Source organism: Somniosus microcephalus, chromosome 29 (assembly GCF_052327205.1).
Source record: "Somniosus microcephalus isolate GS21.2 chromosome 29, FLI_Smic_1.0, whole genome shotgun sequence".
Classification (NCBI taxonomy): domain Eukaryota; kingdom Metazoa; phylum Chordata; class Chondrichthyes; order Squaliformes; family Somniosidae; genus Somniosus; species Somniosus microcephalus.
In genome coordinates this window covers 9,615,737-9,633,578 of record NC_141015.1, presented here as the reverse complement: position 1 = coordinate 9,633,578, position 17,842 = coordinate 9,615,737, and the positions used below count along the sequence as shown (strand labels likewise).

Below are 17,842 nucleotides of genomic sequence, written 5' to 3'. Positions count from 1 at the left end.
TAGAGGGAGCTTTACTCTGTAGCTAACCCGTGCTGTACCTGTCCTGGGAGTGTTTGATGGGACAGTGTAGAGGGAGCTTTACCCTGTATCTAACCCATGCTGTACCTGCCCTGGGAGTGTTTGATGCGACAGTGTAGAGGGAGTTTTACTCTGTATCTAACCCGTGCTGTACCTGTCCTGGGAGTGTTTGATGGGACAGTGAGATTTGTGAGCTGTGTGTGGTGTGCTTCAGTCTAGTTCCTACTGACCGTGGGCAGTAATCTAGTGGTGCGGACTGCCCGCATGTTATGAAATTGCCTGATTTTCATTTCATTCCATTGATGTGCACCAAGTGGAGATCGGGCAGGTTCTATAATTGGCGTGCGATCCGCTGCGACTGATTGCCATCCAGGCACTGAGGGTCACTTTTCATCCAAGAAACATAAGAACATAAGAAATAGGGGCTGGAGTCAGCCATTCAGCCCTTTGAGCCCGCTCCGTCATTCAATAAGATCATGGTTGATCTTCTGCCTCATCTCCACTTTCCCGCCCTATCCCCATATCCCTTGATTCCTTTAATATCCAAAAATCTATAAACTTCTGTTTTGAATATACTCAACGACGGAGCCTCCAAAGTCCTCTGTTGTAGAGAATTCCAAAGATTCACCACCCTCTGAGTGAAGAAATTTCTCCTCATCTCAGTCCTAAATGGCCGACCCCTTATTCTGAGACTGTGACCCCTGGTTCTAGACTCCCCAGCCAGGGGAAACATCCTCCCTGTCAAGCCCTGTAAGAATTTTGTATGCTTCAATGAGATCACCTCTCATTCTTCTAAACTCCTGAGCATTCAAACCCCCCTCATAGGACAATCCCCCCATCCCAGGAATCAGTCTGGTGAACCTTTGTTACACTCCCTCTATGGCAAGTATATCCTTCCTTAAGTAAGGAGACCAAAACTGTACACAATACTCCAGACTGTGGTCTCACCAGGGCCCTATATAATTGCAGTAACACGTCTTTACTTTTATAGAAAGGAATGGGCAGAGCTGTGAATTTATAGAGTGACAGGAATGGAACAATAAACCCGAAATATTACTTTAAATTAAATTGCAACTGTAGAACAAGGTGAAAACTACTAAAAAGTAAACGGACCCAGGAAAATGTTTTTCACTCAAACTGAAGTCAATGGGAATCGAAGGGAAAACGCTCCACTGGCTGGAGTCATACCTAGCATACAGGAAGATGGCTGTGGTGGTTGGAGGTCAATTATCACAGCCCCAGGACATCACTGCAGGAGTTCCTCAGTGCAGTGTCCTAGGCCCAACCATCTTCAGCTGCTTCATCAATGACCTTCCCTCCAAAATAAGGTCAGAAATGGGGATGTTCGCTGATGACTGCAGAGTGTTCAGTGCCATTCACAACTCCTCAGATAATGAAGCAGTCCATGCCCGCATGCAACAAGACCCGAACAACATTCAGGCTTGGGCTGATAAGTGGCAGGTAACATTCGCGCCACACAAGTGCCAGGCAATGACTATCTCCAACAAGCGAGAGTCTAACCACCTCCCCTTGACATTGGACGGTATTACCATCGCCGAATCCCCTACTATCAACATCCTGGAGGTAACCCATCCACCACCTTACATATTCACTCCCTCCACCACCGGCGCACTGTGTCTGCAGTGTGTACCATCTACAAGATGCACTGCAGCAACTCACCAAGACTTCTTCGGCAGCACCTCCCAAAACCCGCGACCTCTTCCACTTAGAAGGACAAGGGCAGCAGGCACATGGGAACACCATCACCTCCAAGTTCCCCTCCAAGTCACACACCATCCTGACTTGGAAGTATATCGCCGATCCTTCATCGTCGCTGGGTCAAAATCCTGGAACTCCCTCCCTAACAGCACTGTGGGAGCACCTTCACCACATGGACTGCAGCGGTTGAAGAAGGCGGCTCACCACCACCTTCTCAAGAGCAATAAATGCTGGCCTTGCCCACATCCCAGGAATTAATATAAAAAAACTCAAAGAGTTGATTAACACTTGGAATGAACTTTCAGATATCGTGGAGTAAACCCTGGAATCAATCAAGAAGCTACAATGGGGGAGGTCAGAGTCTCTCTGGGTGGATTTACTAAGAGGGCCAAATAGTCTCCCTCATCCGGAGTTACCATCTGATTCTGTGAACGACATATGCCAGCCCAACCTCAGGAGTTTGTTGCTAAATTAGTGGCAGATTCCTGCTGTAGGCCCAAGCCTACTTGGAACGAGACAGAGAGTCCGCACTCACACCGCATTGGAGCCAGCGGACAGAGACTTCCATCCCAGCAGATATTGGTGCCTGCGACAGGCCTCACCTTCTCTCCCGGGGTCACTGAGATCCTCCAGACACAATGGGAGAAGGATGGATACCCGTTCGGAAACCCTGGGGTGGAGAAATTCCCAACAGAGTCCTGCAAGCTTTCACCACAGGCTGTAAAACAAAATAACAAGAAGGGCTTTTAAATGACAGGCGTTTAAAGGGGAAGCTAGATTAGCACAAGAGAGAGTGAGGAGGAAATGCTGATAGGGTGAGAGGGAAAGGGGTTAGGGGCACTCGGCTGTGAGAGTGAGGGGATTAGACGGGCAGAGTGTGAGAGTGAGCGGATTAGAGAGAGAGAGAGGGGATTAGAGAGAGAGAGAGAGAGAGAGAGAGAGTGAGGGGATTAGAGAGAGAGAAAGTGAGGGGATTAGACGGGCAGAGTGTGAGAGTGAGGGGATTAAAGAGAGAGAGAGGGGATTAGAGAGAGAGAGAGTGAGGGGATTAGAGAGAGAGAGAGAGAGGATTAGAGGGGCAGAGTGTGAGAGTGAGGGGATTAGAGAGAGAGAGAGTGAGGGGATATATTGTTTTTTTGACGCCGATGTATTAACTCCATCCATCAAGAAATAAAGAAAATACATGAAAACAGAGTAACCCGCACTTGCTGTCCCAGTGAGGCAGATTACACACCTGGTTTGTCACCTGATCTCCTTCACTGGGAGATTTCAGCCACAAACTGTTTTGCAATGTAATTCAGCAAACTCTCCCCAGTGCTCAGATTGTGAGCCAAAAATCACTGCGTGGCTCAAGGCATGACCTTTAACCTCCAGTAAGTGCTAAACAGGTCCCGTTGCCTGAACCCATACAGCACGTGTTGAATCAACCCTCTTTGCCCGGAGTCCTATCTGTGCAGCAGGAAGCTGCAGTGTTTATACACAACGACACTGCCCCTTTAACCTCCCGCCGCTCCACTTGGGTTTGCAGATCTTGCTGCTGACAATGTTATTTCCTTTTTCTCCGAGATTTTAGCTCTGAGGATACCCTCAAATTGGTCTTTCATTCCCTGACCTCAGTCCCTCTGGTGACTCAGTGAGTTTATTGAGCAGCTCAGACACATGCAGACGCCCCAGAAATTCTACTCCCGGCTGTACTGAGTGTGGGTGTGAGCCGGGGACTGGAGAGCGGTCAATGTAGGACCCGTTTATAAATAGGGAGACCGAGCCAATCCAGGCAATTACAGGCTGGTTAGTTCAACATCTGTGGGAGGGAGAATTAGATCGAGGATGAAATTACCAGGTATCTAGATAAAGAGAAAATAGTTAGAAGTAACCAGCGTGGATTTCAAAAGGGCCGATCGTTCGTGACAAACCTCAAAGAATTCTTTGAGGAGGCAACAGACACAGTTGATGGGAAATGCAGTGGATGTAGTGTACATGGACTTTAGGAAACCCTTTGACAAGGTACAACATGGGAGATTACTAGAGAAGATTAAGGAGTATGGAATTAAGGCAAGGACAACAAACAGGATTAAAAATTAGTTAGAAGGGAGAAAACAGTGAGTAGGAGATCAGGGTAGTTTTTCCAGTGGTTGGAAGTGGGTAGTGGTGTCCCACAGGGTTCTGTTCTGGGACCACTTTTGTTCACCGTGTATATCAATGATTTGGATATAGGGCTAGAGGGAGTGGAGTTGCAATGATCCAAAAGTAGGAGCTAAAGTTAATTCTTTAGAAGGCCAAAGGAAACTGCAATGGGATGTTGATAAGATGGGGGATGGAATTCAATGTCAGTAAGTGTGACGTGATGTATTTTGCTAAAAGAAACAACAGTGATTATACTGTGAATGGGAGTGGTCTCGGTACTGTGGGGGAGCAGAGGGATTTGGGGGGACAGGTTCACATGAGCTGAGCGATTCCAGCTATCGGGAAAGATTGAACAGGTTGGGGATTTTTCTTCAGAAAAGAGAAGACTTAGAGGTGACCTGATAGAGGTCTTTAAAATGGTGAATGGGTTGGCCAGGTTAGATGTGGAGAAAATGTTTCCACTTGTGGGAGAATCCAAAACTCGGGGCAATAAATCCAATCGGGAAACGAGGAGGAATTTCTTTACTCAGAGAGTGGTTAGAATGTGGAACTCGCTACCACAGGAAGTGGTTGAGGCAAATAGCGTTGATGCTGTCAATAGGAAACTAGACGAGTACATGAGAGTAAAGGGAATAGAAAGATATGCTGAAAGGCTGAGATGAGGCAGATGGAATGGGCGGAGACGTGTGTGGAGCATAAACACCAGCACAGATTGGTTGGGCCGAATGGCCTGTTTCTGAGCTGTAATCTCTATGTAAGTAAAGGCAGCACCGCAGGGTGATAAAATCACATGGAATTCTAGGTTTCATCACAAGAGGTATAGAATACAAGAGCCAAGAGGCAATGACGAGCCGATATAAAACTGTAATAAGACCTCAGTTAGGGGACTGTGTGCAGTTTTGGGCTCCACACTATCGGTAGAATATTGAGGCTTTAGAGAGGATACAGCACTGATTCATTAGGAAGCTGCCTGGTGTGAGGAAATACAGATAGGAGGGGCAGTGACCCCTGGCTGGAGGGGCAATGACCCCCCTGGCTGGAGGGGCAGTGACCCCCCTGGCTGGAGGGGCAGTGACTCCCTGGCTGGAGGGGCAGTGACCCCTGACTGGAGGGGCAGTGACCCCTGGCTGGAGGCGCAGTGACCCCTGGCTGGAGGCACAGTGACCCCTGGCTGGAGGGGCAGTGACCCCTGGCTGGAGGCGCAGTAACCCCCTGGCTGGAGGCGCAGTGACCTCTGGCTGGAGGGGCAGTGACCCCCTGGCTGGAGGGGCAGTGACCCCCTGGCTGGAGGGGCAGTGACCCCCTGGCTGGAGGCGCAGTGACCCCCTGGCTGGAGGCGCAGTGACCCCCCTGGCTGGAGGCGCAGTGACCCCCCTGGCTGGAGGCGCAGTGACCCCCTGGCTGGAGGCGCAGTGACCCCCTGACTGGAGGGGCAGTGACCCCTGGCTGGAGGCGCAGTGACCCCCCGGCTGGAGGGGCAGTGACCCCCCGGCTGGAGGGGCAGTGACCCCTGGCTGGAGGTGCAGTGACCCCCTGGCTGGAGGGGCAGTGACCCCCTGGCTGGAGGTGCAGTGGCCCCCTGGCTGGAGGCGCAGTGACCCCCTGGCTGGAGGCGCAGTGACCCCCTGCAATGCATTCTGTGCGAGGACCGGAGAAAGCTCAGCTGTGATGCCCTCCTGATCAATTAGCTATCTAGCACATCATGCCCAGCTGGGTGAGGTACCAGTGGGAATGGCACTGGTCGAGCTGTATGCCAGTCTGGAGACAACATCTCCAGGAGGTAGAAGAAAGAACGTGCATTTATATAGCGCCTTTCACGCCCTCAGGACGTCCCAAAGCGCTTTACAGCCAATGAAGTACTTTTGAAGTGTAGTCACTGTTGTAATTTAGGAAACACAGCAGCCAATTTGCACACAGCAAGATCCCACAAACAGCAATGAGATAAATGACCAGATCATTTGTTTTTAGTGATGTTGGTTGAGGGATAAATATTTGCCAAAACACCAAGGAGAACTTTTCGTCAAATAGTGCCGTGGGATCTTTTATGTCCACCTGAGAGCAGACGAGGCTTCAGTTCAACATCTGATGGGCAGCACGGTGGCATAGTGGTTAGCACTGTTGCCTCACAGCGTCAGGGACCCGGGTTCGAATCCGGCCTCGGGCGACTGTCTGTGTGGAGTTTGCACATTCTCCCCGTGTTTGCGTGGGTTTCCTCCGGGTGCTCCGGTTTCCTCCCACAGTCCAAAGATGTGCAGGTTAGGTTGATTGGCTATGATAAATTGACCCTTAGTGTTAGGGGGATTAAATACGTGGGGTTACGGGGATAGGGTGGGATATGTGTCGGTGCAGGCTCGATGGGCCGAAATGGCCTCTATCTGCACTGTGGGGTTTCTGTGATTCTGTGAAAGTCGGCACCTCCGACAGTGTAGCGCTGAACTGGAAGTGTCAGTCTGGATTGTGTGCTCCAGTCTCTGGAGTGGGCTTTGAACCCACAATCTCCTGACTCAGAGGTGAGAGTGCTGCCCACTGAGCCACAGGTCCACGTGTACAGATAGGAAAGAACCACGACTAACAGGGCCACAAGCTCACCGAGGTTGGATCCCTTGTTCTCCTCCAATCAGTCCCAGATCAAACAAACTGCTGCCATTGCTAAATACAAGACTGCCTCCAACTCACAGACAAAACTAATGAAGCAACGTGCTCCCGTGCCACTGAATGGTCCCACGGAAGCCCCTGTCTGTCTGGGAACGCCAGAAAAGTCCATTAAAAAAAAAACTGAGCCACATAAGAGTGCCTCCACCACATTACAGGAAGGCTCAAAATTTACACTTCACCAGGGAACTCAATCAAGCCGCAATACTGAAAGCAGAAGCTGGCGTCTGTCGCCGGTTTGGTCAGTGGTCTGTTTCACACTTAAATGCACCCTCTTGTTTTGTGTTTGTTAAAGTTTCCGGACTGTGCTTTGATACTTTAACAGGCGATGTTTCAGGAAGTGAAACTCACACCAGACACCTGTCAATACTGGCCACAGCTGGAGAGGAGAGTGGGGCTCCCCTTTGATCTAATATTTTACAAGAACATCATTAGAACGCTACAACAATTAAGGCCGGTTAATGAGTGGGAATTGTTCAAAGAGTATTTGTGTCGCATTCACTCCAGGTGATTAACTTTCTACTTCACAGGTCGCTCCCGGCAGTGAACAGCAGCAACACGTGGAGGAGAGCAAGTGTCCGACACTGCCTGAACACCTGTGGCCATTAACAACCCGTTGATAGTCAGGCTCTGATAACCCCGCCTGGTGTGAGCTTTTAAACGGCAATCTCCTGCAGACTAATGCAAGGCTAGCTTCCTCCAGCCGGAATCCAGCTGCTGTGTGGCGGAGTTCAGTTCCTCGGAGTCCACATCACGGAAGACCTCTCCTGGTCCCTCAATACCTCCTCTCTGGTGAAGAAGGCCCAGCAGCGTCTATATTTCCTAAGGAGGCTGAAGGGATGTAACCTGTCACCCCTGATCCTCTCTAACTTTTACCGCTGCACAATAGAGAGCATCCTGACGAACTGTATCACAGTATGGTATGGCAGCTGTAGCTACTATGACCGGAAAGCCCTGCAGCGGGTAGTCAAAACTGCCCAACGCATTGCCGGCACCCGGCTACCGACCATAGAGCACATATACCAGAAACGCTGTCTACGGAGGTCACGGTCCATCATCAAAGACCCTACCCACCCCAGCCACAGTCTGTTCACCCTCCTGCCATCTGGAAGACGCTACAGATGCATTCGCACCCGAACGACCAGATTTAGGAACAGCTTCTTTCCCAGGGCTGTCATCCTACTGAACTCCACAAATAAACTCTAAAGCCTGCACATCTGCCAATGCACTTTATTATGGTTATGTTATGTTAATATACTACAAGCCAAATGTATGTTGAATGTTTAAATGTCTTAATCCAAATGTACACTCTCGGGAGCCGCAAGCCTACATTTCGTTGTACTGCACTTGTGCACTAACAATGACAATAAAAGTTGATTTGATTTGATTTTGACGGGAGCTGCCATTGTTAAGGCAAGGATCCTTCTTGCAGAATATTCCATGATTTGGGAAAGATTTGTGGACCCTCCAAATTGTCTTACCACCTCTCCTGAACACACTGACACGAGCTCTGGGGCCATGAACTGCAGCGCCTCCTGGTACCGTACTCAAGTGACCATTGTCCGTGTGAGTGTTCGAAGGGGAAGGGTCTGGTCCTCAGTGCACTATGCTGGCACTCAGAGTGCACTGAGGCTGTCCAAGCCTCTCCGTGTCCGGCTTTGGTGAAAGTCTGGCCTAGGCACTCCCCTAGTGCAGGGTTACTGAGAGGCCGGGGGGTGGAGGCCGCTCCAGGCCCACCTCCGGACCTCCCGGCTACTGCTGGAGATCAATGGCTGGTCTGCGCTGGACAGCAGACGGGCGCGAGGCCCAGACAGCATTCTCTGACTGAAAATATTCAGTACGCCCACTGTGGGGGTCTCCATCACCTTGCTCCCAAACATCTCCGAGACCCTCTGATCTGAGGAGGGCCCAGGCGCAGCCCAGCCCCCATCCCATGGATGGATCTTGAGGGGGGAAAGGCTGGGATCGCACTACTGAGGGAGTGCTGCACTGTCGGAGGTGCCGTCTTTAAGATGAGATGTTAAACCGAGGGCCTGCCTGCCTATTCATGTGGATGTTAAAGATCCCACGGCACTATTTGAAGAAGCAAGTTCCTCGTGTCCTGGCCAACATCAGTCCCTCAAACAACACCCAGCAAAAAACAGATTAACTGATCATTCATCCATTGCTGTTTGTGGGATCTTGCTTTGCAAAAATTAGCTGCTAAATTTGCCTGCATAACGTTACTTCCATGTAACTCACTGGCTGTGAAGGACTCTGGGATGTGAGGCAGCTCTAGATAGATACAAGCCTGACTTTGTTTTCCAACCAGGAGGGTGCTTGTGGCCATATGTGTTCAGACAGCGATTGGAAGAGCGCTTTGAATGGAAATTACTCTCCTTACACTCGCCTTCCCTTTCAGTGATACAATTGTGGTCAACATCAATGGCTGACACCTCTTTGCCCAAAGTCGATGAGGTGATGCTGCATTATTGCAGCCACAAGCTGCAGATTTACCAACTGTTTGTCTCAGTCCCCCAATATCTTAAATTTAAAATGTTTTTCTCTTGTTCAAATCCCTCCATGGCCTCACACCCCCTCCCCATATCTCTGTAACCTCCGCCAGCCCTCCCACAAAAATCAGCGCTCTCTGATTCTGGCCTTCTGTGCATACCTGCCCTTTCCCCACTTCTACTGCCTAGGCCCTAAGCTCTAGAAGTCCCTCCCCAAAGCTCTCCCCGCCTCTCTCCTCCTTTAAATCCCCCAGCTCTTTGAACAAGCCTTTGATCACCCCCTGCTAACCTCTCCTTCCTCGGCTCAGTTTCCATTCTTGTCTGATTACTGTGAAGCGCCTGGGGATGCTCTCCTATGTTAAAGGTGCGATATAAATGGTATTATTTCAGCTCCATTTGCAACTCCTCAGATAATGAAGCAGTCCGTGCCCACATGCAGCAAGACCTGGACAACATCCAGGCTTGGGCTGGTAAGTGGCAGGTAACATTCGCGCCACACAAGTGCCGGGCAATGACCATCTCCAGCAAGAGAGAATCTAACCACCTGCGGTGTGTAGTATCTACAAGATGCACGGCACCATTTCGCCAAGGCTTCTTATGCAGCACCTCCCAAACCCATGACCTCCACCACCGTACAGTTCTGGTCGCCATATTATAAACAGGATATAGAGGCACTGGAGAGGGTGCAGAGAAGATTTACAAGGATGATACCAGAAATGCGAGGGTAGACCTATCAGGAAAGGATGAACAGGCTGGGGGTCTCTCTCCTCTTGAAAGGAGAAGGCTGAGGAGTGACCTAATAGAGGTCTTTAAAATTATGAAAGGTTTTGATAGAGTGGATACAGAGAGAATGTTTCCACTTGTGGGGAAGAGCATAACTAGAGGCCATCAATATAAGATAGTCACCAAGAAATCCAACAGGGAATTCAGGAGAAACTTCTTTACCCAGAGAGTGGTGAGAATGTGGAACTCGCTGCCACAGGGAGTGGTTGAGGCGAATAGTATAGATACATTTAAGGGGGGGCTAGACAGGCATATGAGGGAGAAGAGAATAGAGGGTTATGCTGATAGAGTTAGATGAGGAAAGACGGGAGGAGGCTCGAGTGGAGCATAAACACCGGCATGGACTGGTTGGGCCGAATGGCCTGTTTCTGTGCTGTATATCCTCTGTAGAAGGGTAGCAGGTGCATGGGAACACCATCACCTCTAATTTCCCATCCAAATCGCACACCTCGGAGATGTTCCTTCCTCGTCGCTGGTTCAAAATCCTGGAACTCCCTCCCTAACAGCACTGTGGGAGTACCTACACCACACGGACTGCAGCGGTTCAAGAAGAGCGGCTCACCACCACCTTCTCAAGGGGCAACTAGGGATGGGCAATAAATGCCGGCCTTGCCAGCGATGCGCACATCCCGAGAATGAATAAAAAAATAAAGGTAAGAAATCAATTAAAATTGAAGAGAGGAAATGAGGGTTATGAGAATAATAATGAAAAACTGAAGGAGAATGTGAGAAAATTAGAAGTTAAAGGATAAGACAAATCATAAGGTATCAAAAGAAACGGTAAAGTATTTTTTACGTATTTTCAGCAAACAGAGAATTATTCAAAGTGAGGTGGGACTCTGAGAGGAGAGAACTCTTTGGCCTAGAAATTCAGTGGGCTGCGCCACCAGTTAGCGCCCAAAGAGGGCACTCAGTGGCTTTAGCGCCACTGGCCACACCTCCCGCGATATTTAGCGGGGCGCTAATGGCGGCGTTAGCCTGTAGCGCTGCGCCGCCACCGATGACGTCATCGGTGTGCGCAGCACCCCGCTCCCGCCCCGATGACCATATTTGGTCGCGCCCGCCTCTTTAGCGCCGGTCGCAACTAGCGACCGGTTCACAGGGGCCTACCTGTGGCGGTAGTGGCGCTAGTTAAGGTGGAGGTGCGGGGCGGCCGCTTTTTCGGCGCCCGCCTGCCAGCACCTCTGTCCCCGGACTCCTACAACCCCCCCCGCGGCATTGCCGGCTGTTTCCCGAGAGCCCGGCACTTCTCCTTGGTGCCGGGCTCATTTGCCGGCACTCGCGAGCGGGGATCGCGCTGCTGCAGGCACCTCCCCCTTAACAGTGGGAGGAAGGCCTGCAGTACCGCAGCGTGCCGTGCCGCAGCGTGTGGCGCTGTGACCCTTAGCGCGCCGATATTCAGGGTGAGCACCCCAAGCGGGGCGCGGGAAGCCTCGAGTAGCGGCCCGCTTCCATTTGGGGCGCAGAAACTGAATATCGGGATGGCGCAAGTGGCTCCGCACGCAGCGGTAATTCCGGCGCCCAGGCGAGCTTGGCGCCCCAAACGGCGCCCAACTGAATTTTTAGCCCTTTATTTGTAGATGATCAAAAAACAGCAGAGGTATTTAATAAATACTTTACACTTCTACACTGGAATATTCGTGTTGCTCTCTGAAGCCTCCCAGTGCAGGTAAACCTATTGAAGTGCGAGACCAGACCGTGTCAATATTCCAGGTGAGATCAGACAAGTTTAATAGAAGGCCTCGTTCTCGCTGATGCACAGTTCTGGGCACGTACCCCAACATTCCATTTGCATGGCAGTTACCCATTTAGTCAAAATATATTTGGGGGTAATTCTGACTCTGTGCGATGGTGTAAAACGGGCAATAGCGAGTCGGCAGCCCCTTTTACATCTCTCCCTGTTTTTATTTCCACTGAAGTCGATGGATTCGCTATCACCCATGTTACACTGTCACACAAAGTCAACATTACCCCCTTTCGATTTCTAAGGACAGTAACTGACCAATGGTTGGACACGAGCTGTCCAATCACCCTCACTCACTTAGGTCAGATTCACATTTCTCAGGATGATAAGATTGAAAGGTGATATTTTTTCTAATTAGACCTTGAATAATTTCTGAGATTAGGAGCCAGATTCTTGGCGAGTTACCTGGGCATCGGTACAATTTCTTGGCTTGGGTGATGTCTCCTTGGCTCAGTCTCACTCTCTGCCCGATGGTTGGCCTCATGCCATGGTCATCTCTCTGAGGAAGGATGGTGTCCAAAAAAACACCTCTTTGGAAGAACAGAGAACGACAGCCCGTGAATATGGCAGTCAGTCACTGAGGAGTCATTGCAAACACAAAGGCTTTCACAGAATCACAGAAACCCCACAGTGCAGATAGAGGCCATTTCGGCCCATCGAGCCTGCACCGACACATATCCCACCCGATCCCCGTAACCCCTACACCAACACAAATAGCAATTTAATTGACAAATACAAAAAAGTGTTCGGAGCAGTGAGCTGGGTGCTTGTGACACTATTAGTGAGTGGGCCGTGCCTGATAAACTCACTATAGATCAGGCAGAATCCAGTTTACACACTGCATCCAACTTCCAATCTATTTGGCAATTCTTGGAACCTTTGGAAAGGTTCATTTTTATTTCTTTCAGTCGCTCTCTCCTTCTTTATTTCTATCCCTCTCTCCTCCATCTCTCTCTCTCCCCCTTTACGTTCGGTATCTTCCTGTGGGAACTGGGTGAGTTGGGAGCTGCACTGATGCAGTAGGTGTGAACCGCGGGTTATAGAGGGCGGTGTTGGTGGGCATTGATCCGGGGTGAGTTGGGAAGGGATGGAAGTGATGCTGCTGGATGCTTGGAGTGGGGTCTGGGAGTCGCCTCCTTGGTAGGCCTCGGTTGTGCTGGGGTTTACTGGGGGGGAGGGAATGCCACCAGCCCCAGGCTCAGCCTTCCTGACGCTGGCCCAGTTCTGCACAGGAGGGTTGGACAAGCAGCGCTGCCAATCATCCTTCCCCCTCACAGCACAGAGCCATGGGTCAGTGAGGTCAGGTGGGTGCTATTAGTGAAAAGCTCGCACCTCTGACCCCTCTCCCCCCAGCCGCCCTTCTGCTCGGCAGGAGAGCTGAACAGGAGCACAGTGTCCGAGCCCCATGCGCCCCACCCCCTACTCTCTGCCTCCCGGCCACCCCTCTCTACCCCCCCTCACCCACCGCTCACTGCCCCCTCACCCACCGCTCACTGCCCCCTCACCCACCGCTCACTGCCCCCTCACCCACCGCTCTCTGCCCCCCCACCCACCGCTCACTGCTCCCCTCACCCACTGCTCATTGCCCCCTCACCCACCGCTCACTGCCCCCTCACCCACCGCTCACTGCCCCCTCACCCACCGCTCACTGCCCCCTCATCCACCGCTCATTGCCCCCTCACCCACTGCTCTCTGCCCCCCTCACCCACCGCTCACTGCCCCCCAACCACCGCTCTCTGCCCCCTCACCCACCGCTCACTGCCCCCTCACCCACCGCTCACTGCCCCCCTCACCCACCGCTCACTGCCCCCTCACCCACCGCTCACTGCCCCTCACCCACCGCTCACTGCCCCCTCACCCACCGCTCACTGCCCCCTCACCCACCGCTCACTGCCCCCACCCACCACTCTCTGCCCCCTCACCCACCGCTCACTGCCCTCTCACCCACCGCTCTCTGCCCCCTCACCCACCGCTCACTGCCCCCCCACCCACCGCTCTCTGCCCCCTCACCCACCGCTAACTGCCCCCCAACCCACCGCTCACTGCCCCCCTCACCCACCGTTCTCTGCACCCCACCGCTCACTGCCCCCTCACCCACCGCTCACTGCCCCCCACCTACCGCTCTCTGCCCCCTCACCCACCGCTCTCTGCCACCTCACCCACCGCTCACTGCCCCCCTCACCCACCACTAACTGCCCCCCCACCCACCGCTCACTGCCCCCTCACCCACCGCTCTCTGCCCCCTCACCCACCGCTCACTGCCCCCCTCACCCACCGCTCACTGCCCCCCCACCCACCGCTCACTGCCCCCCCACCTACCGCTCACTGCCCCCTCACCCACTGCTCACTGCCCCACCTACCGCTCACTGCCCCCTCACCCACCGCTAACTGCCCCCCCAACCCACCGCTCACTGCCCCCTCACCCACCGCTCACTGCCCCCTCACCCACCGCTCTCTGCCCCCTCACCCACCGCTCACTGCCTCCCTCACCCACCGCTCACTGCCCCCCCACCCACCGCTCACTGCCCCCCCACCTACCGCTCACTGCCCCCTCACCCACTGCTCACTGCCCCACCTACCGCTCACTGCCCCCTCACCCACCGCTAACTGCCCCCCCAACCCACCGCTCACTGCCCCCTCACCCACCGCTCACTGCCCCCTCACCCACCGCTCTCTGACCCCTCAACCACCGCTAACTGCCCCCCAACCCACCGCTCACTGCCCCCCTCACCCACCGTTCTCTGCCCCAACTCACCCACCGCTCACTGCCCCCCCAACCCACCGCTCACTGCCCCCCCACCCAGCCCCCCTAACCCACCACTCACTGCCCCCCCACCCAGCCCCCTCACCCACCGCTCTCTGCCCCCCTCACCCACTGCTCACTGCCCCCTCACCCACCGCTCTCTGTCCCCCTCACCCACCGCCCTCTGCACCCCACCGCTCACTGCCCCCTCACCCACCGCTCACTGCCCCCCCACCTACCGCTCTCTGCCCCCTCACCCACCGCTCACTGCCCCCTCACCCACTGCTCTCTGCCCCCCTCACCCACCGCTCACTGCCCCCCTCACCCACCGCTAACTGCCCCCCCAACCCACCGCTCACTGCCCCCTCACCCACCGCTCACTGCCCCCCTCACCCACCGTTCTCTGCCCCCACTCACCCACCGCTCACTGCCCCCCCAACCCACCGCTCACTGCCCCCCCACCCAGCCCCCCTAACCCACCACTCACTGCCCCCCCCACCCAGCCCCCTCACCCACCGCTCTCTGCCCCTCACCCACTGCTCACTCCCCCCACCCACCGCTCACTGCCTCCCCCACCCAGCCCCCTCACCCACCGCTCTCTGTCCCCTCACCCACCGCTCTCTGCCCCCCTCACCCACCACTCTCTGCCCCCCTCACCCACCGCTCTCTGCCCTCCACCGCTCACTGCCCCCTCACCCAGCCCCCCTAACCCAATGCTCACTGCCCCCACCACCCAATTTTCAATCTGCAGCTGATGCCAGGAGTCCAGCATCCGGGAGATTACCCGCAGTCTTTACACAGGTAAATCCGGCTCCGTTATAGGAACAGAAGGAGGCCATTCAGCCCCTCGAGCCTGTTCCGCCATTCAATTAGATCATGACTGATCTGTACCTCAACTCCATATCCCTTGATATCCTCACCTAACAAAAAATCTATCAGTCTCAGTCTTGAAAGCTCCAGTTGTCCCCCAGCTTCCACAGCCCTTTGGGGGAGAGAGTTCGATTACCCTTTGTGCTTTCTGACATCACCCCTGAACGGCCTGGATCGGACACCTTGCTCTTCCTTCAATAATGCCACGGGATCTTTCACCTGAACCAACGGAACAGGCAGATGGAGCCTCAGTTCAATGCCTCATCGGAAGGATGCTAACCCTGACAATGGGCCACTGACGTGCCAGCCTAGATTAAGCGTTCAAATCCCCTCGAGAATTTTATTTTTTCAGCCTCCCCATCACAAGCTGCTCTTTAATAGTATTCCGACCCAAATCCAACTTATTTCAAGCTAATCCAAACAGGCTGAGGCTTTCAAAGAGCCAGAATAATTGGGACTCAGGCTGGAGGAGCGAGGAACATGAAAAAAAGTTAATGCAAATAAAAATCAAAACCAATTGAAAAGACAGCCAGTGAGGGCAATGCTTCCACGTTAGTTAAATTATAATTCTATAAGGACTTGTTACCATTTACAGGAAGTGTGAAGAACTAAATCGACGTAACCTTAATGTCCAACCTGGAGAAGGTGTTCCTAGCATAGTGCATAATGCTGTCAAAGTCATACGTCTCTCCCAAGGAGTTCACTTCTGCAGGCTCCATCTTCAGGAAGTTGTACTCCTGCCCTGTGACACAACAACAATCAGCGTTACTATACAAGTGGGAGAAGCGTCACCGAGAACTGCTCTCACTGCTTTTTAGAAGTCTAGGTTCGAGGGCTTGTCCATTGAGCCACACTTTCCAAAGGCCTCACACCTGGCAGTGCCACCCCGCTGTGACGGCTGGCACCGATCACACTGATTGGCCAGCAGTTTGATTATGTTGGTCACTGCCAATGAAAACCAAATAAGCAGCAGAAAAATGAGAAAACAAATTGTTAACCATGTTTTTTTAACCAATCTAAACTGACAAGTATCAGGAATTGACCAATCAAATTGTTGAGATAATTTTGGGAAGTGGCCATTTTGCATTTTCACCTACCGGAAAACTTACCAATAAAACTAATATGAAAAATTCATTAAAAATGTAATAATTCTGTGCAAGATATTTACTTTTATTTATAGAGTGGTTTGTACAGTGTTGTAAATCACTAGAGAAAATGTTCTCAGATAGGCCGGCCTACTCCTTTGTTGGAGCCTGGGACTCAATTTGGAGTATCAGGCTGGAGCTTCAGTTATTGGGTTGGGGTTTGAGTCCTACCAATTGGCTGTAATACATATCAATCACAGCAAGCTCCACCCTCTTCATTTCAACTCCATCCATCAGCTCAGCAGTATTCTGACAACTTAACCCTCTCCCCTTAGTTTATTGACCAGACCCGACCCACTCCCTGCAGTGGCCTGGTTTGACCCAACTCATTAATGCCCTGACTCCTTCAGCAGTCTGACCTGACCATTCCCAGAGATTGGCTCAAGTCCTTCTGCAGCCTCAGGTACAGTACACAGCAAGAGCCCACGAGGATATGGAAGGTGAAGAAAGGAGTGGGGCGAGAATGACTCTGGATGGGTTGGGACAAACTCGGCTCCAAAGGTTCCTCCCATATGCACAACCCAAGCTGTGCTCAGCCCACGGCTCTGAGGGCTTCCCACTTGAAAGAGGAGAGCACGAGAGGCAAGAAGTGAAGGAGCAGAGTGGCACAGAAGGAAAAGACAGACAAGACAGAAATGGAGGACTAGGAGGAGGAGATAGACAAAAGTAAAGGAGGAGGAGAGAAAGAGAAACACGTACAGCAGGATGAGAAAAAGGGATATTTTTGCAGAGGTACCAGTGCCGAGCTAAGGGTCCTTTGGTTGGGTGTGGCCCAAAAGATTTGAGAACCGACTGAATTCGATAGATTTTGTTGATGGTTAATATTTCACGTGTGTGAGAGCCACGAGCAAAGGCGGCTTAATATGTTGCTCCAAGGTGGCCATAATTTGATCATGCTTACTCCACTCTGGGCTGCTCCTGTCTAAGATACACTTTCATCTTCTCCTCAGTTCAACTCGACGATTCTGCTTCTCACCACTGCCACTGACAGCTCCGTGTTCAGGAGCAGCACCTCTGTTGTGCTCCTAGCTGCACCCGTGCTCCACCCCTCAAACCTGGGCTGCTTGCAGTCTCCATCGCTACCCTCAGTTCTCCCTGCTCCTCCTCGGTACTCTCCCAACCACCCACGTGACTGACCAGTTCCAATCAATAATGCCAATCAGGGTCCTATTTACGCCACGGGACCCCGATTTCCATATGAGAAGGGGCCGACCGCCTGAATCACCCAGAGGGAGGCTCCTTTCAAAATGGCACCGGCTGCATCGCCAGTGGGAAGCATTGTGGGTGGGAAGGCGACTGACCCCATTTTGGAAGCTGTTATTGCCCTTTCACTGGGAGTGGGAATAGGGCTATAACACCATAGGCCCATTCTGTGATCCACACTGGGAGTGGGATAGAGGTATCACATTATCGGCCCAATCAGTGGCCCACACTCCTGTCCAGTGAGGCTTTGTGCTTGGAAGGGAGGCTCACCAGGTTACCCCTCGAGTCTCGGCACTTATTGAGCTGTGGGAAGGGCGAAGGCAACCCAGCCAAGCCTGGGCCTGTGCTC

General features: G+C 52.6%; 2 protein-coding genes across 2 annotated transcripts in view; one reads left to right on the top strand and one right to left on the bottom strand.

The window, feature by feature from the left end:
* The window catches only part of LOC147098461 (tolloid-like protein 2), a gene marked incomplete at its 5' end in the record, with an annotated part of 305,058 nt that overhangs the window by 130,407 nt on the left and 156,809 nt on the right, over positions 1–17,842 (top strand). The gene's annotated exons all lie outside the window — the stretch shown is intronic.
* LOC147098462 (tolloid-like protein 2) overlaps positions 1–17,842 on the bottom strand; it is a 169,815-nt gene that overhangs the window by 56,966 nt on the left and 95,007 nt on the right. Inside the window, exons 5-7 of the mRNA XM_085970082.1 lie at positions 15,782–15,887; positions 11,938–12,062; positions 2,340–2,455 (exon numbers count right to left, since the gene is read on the bottom strand). Coding sequence (XP_085826208.1) covers positions 2,340–2,455; positions 11,938–12,062; positions 15,782–15,887 — 347 coding nt within the window. The remainder of the gene's footprint in view (positions 1–2,339; positions 2,456–11,937; positions 12,063–15,781; positions 15,888–17,842) is intronic.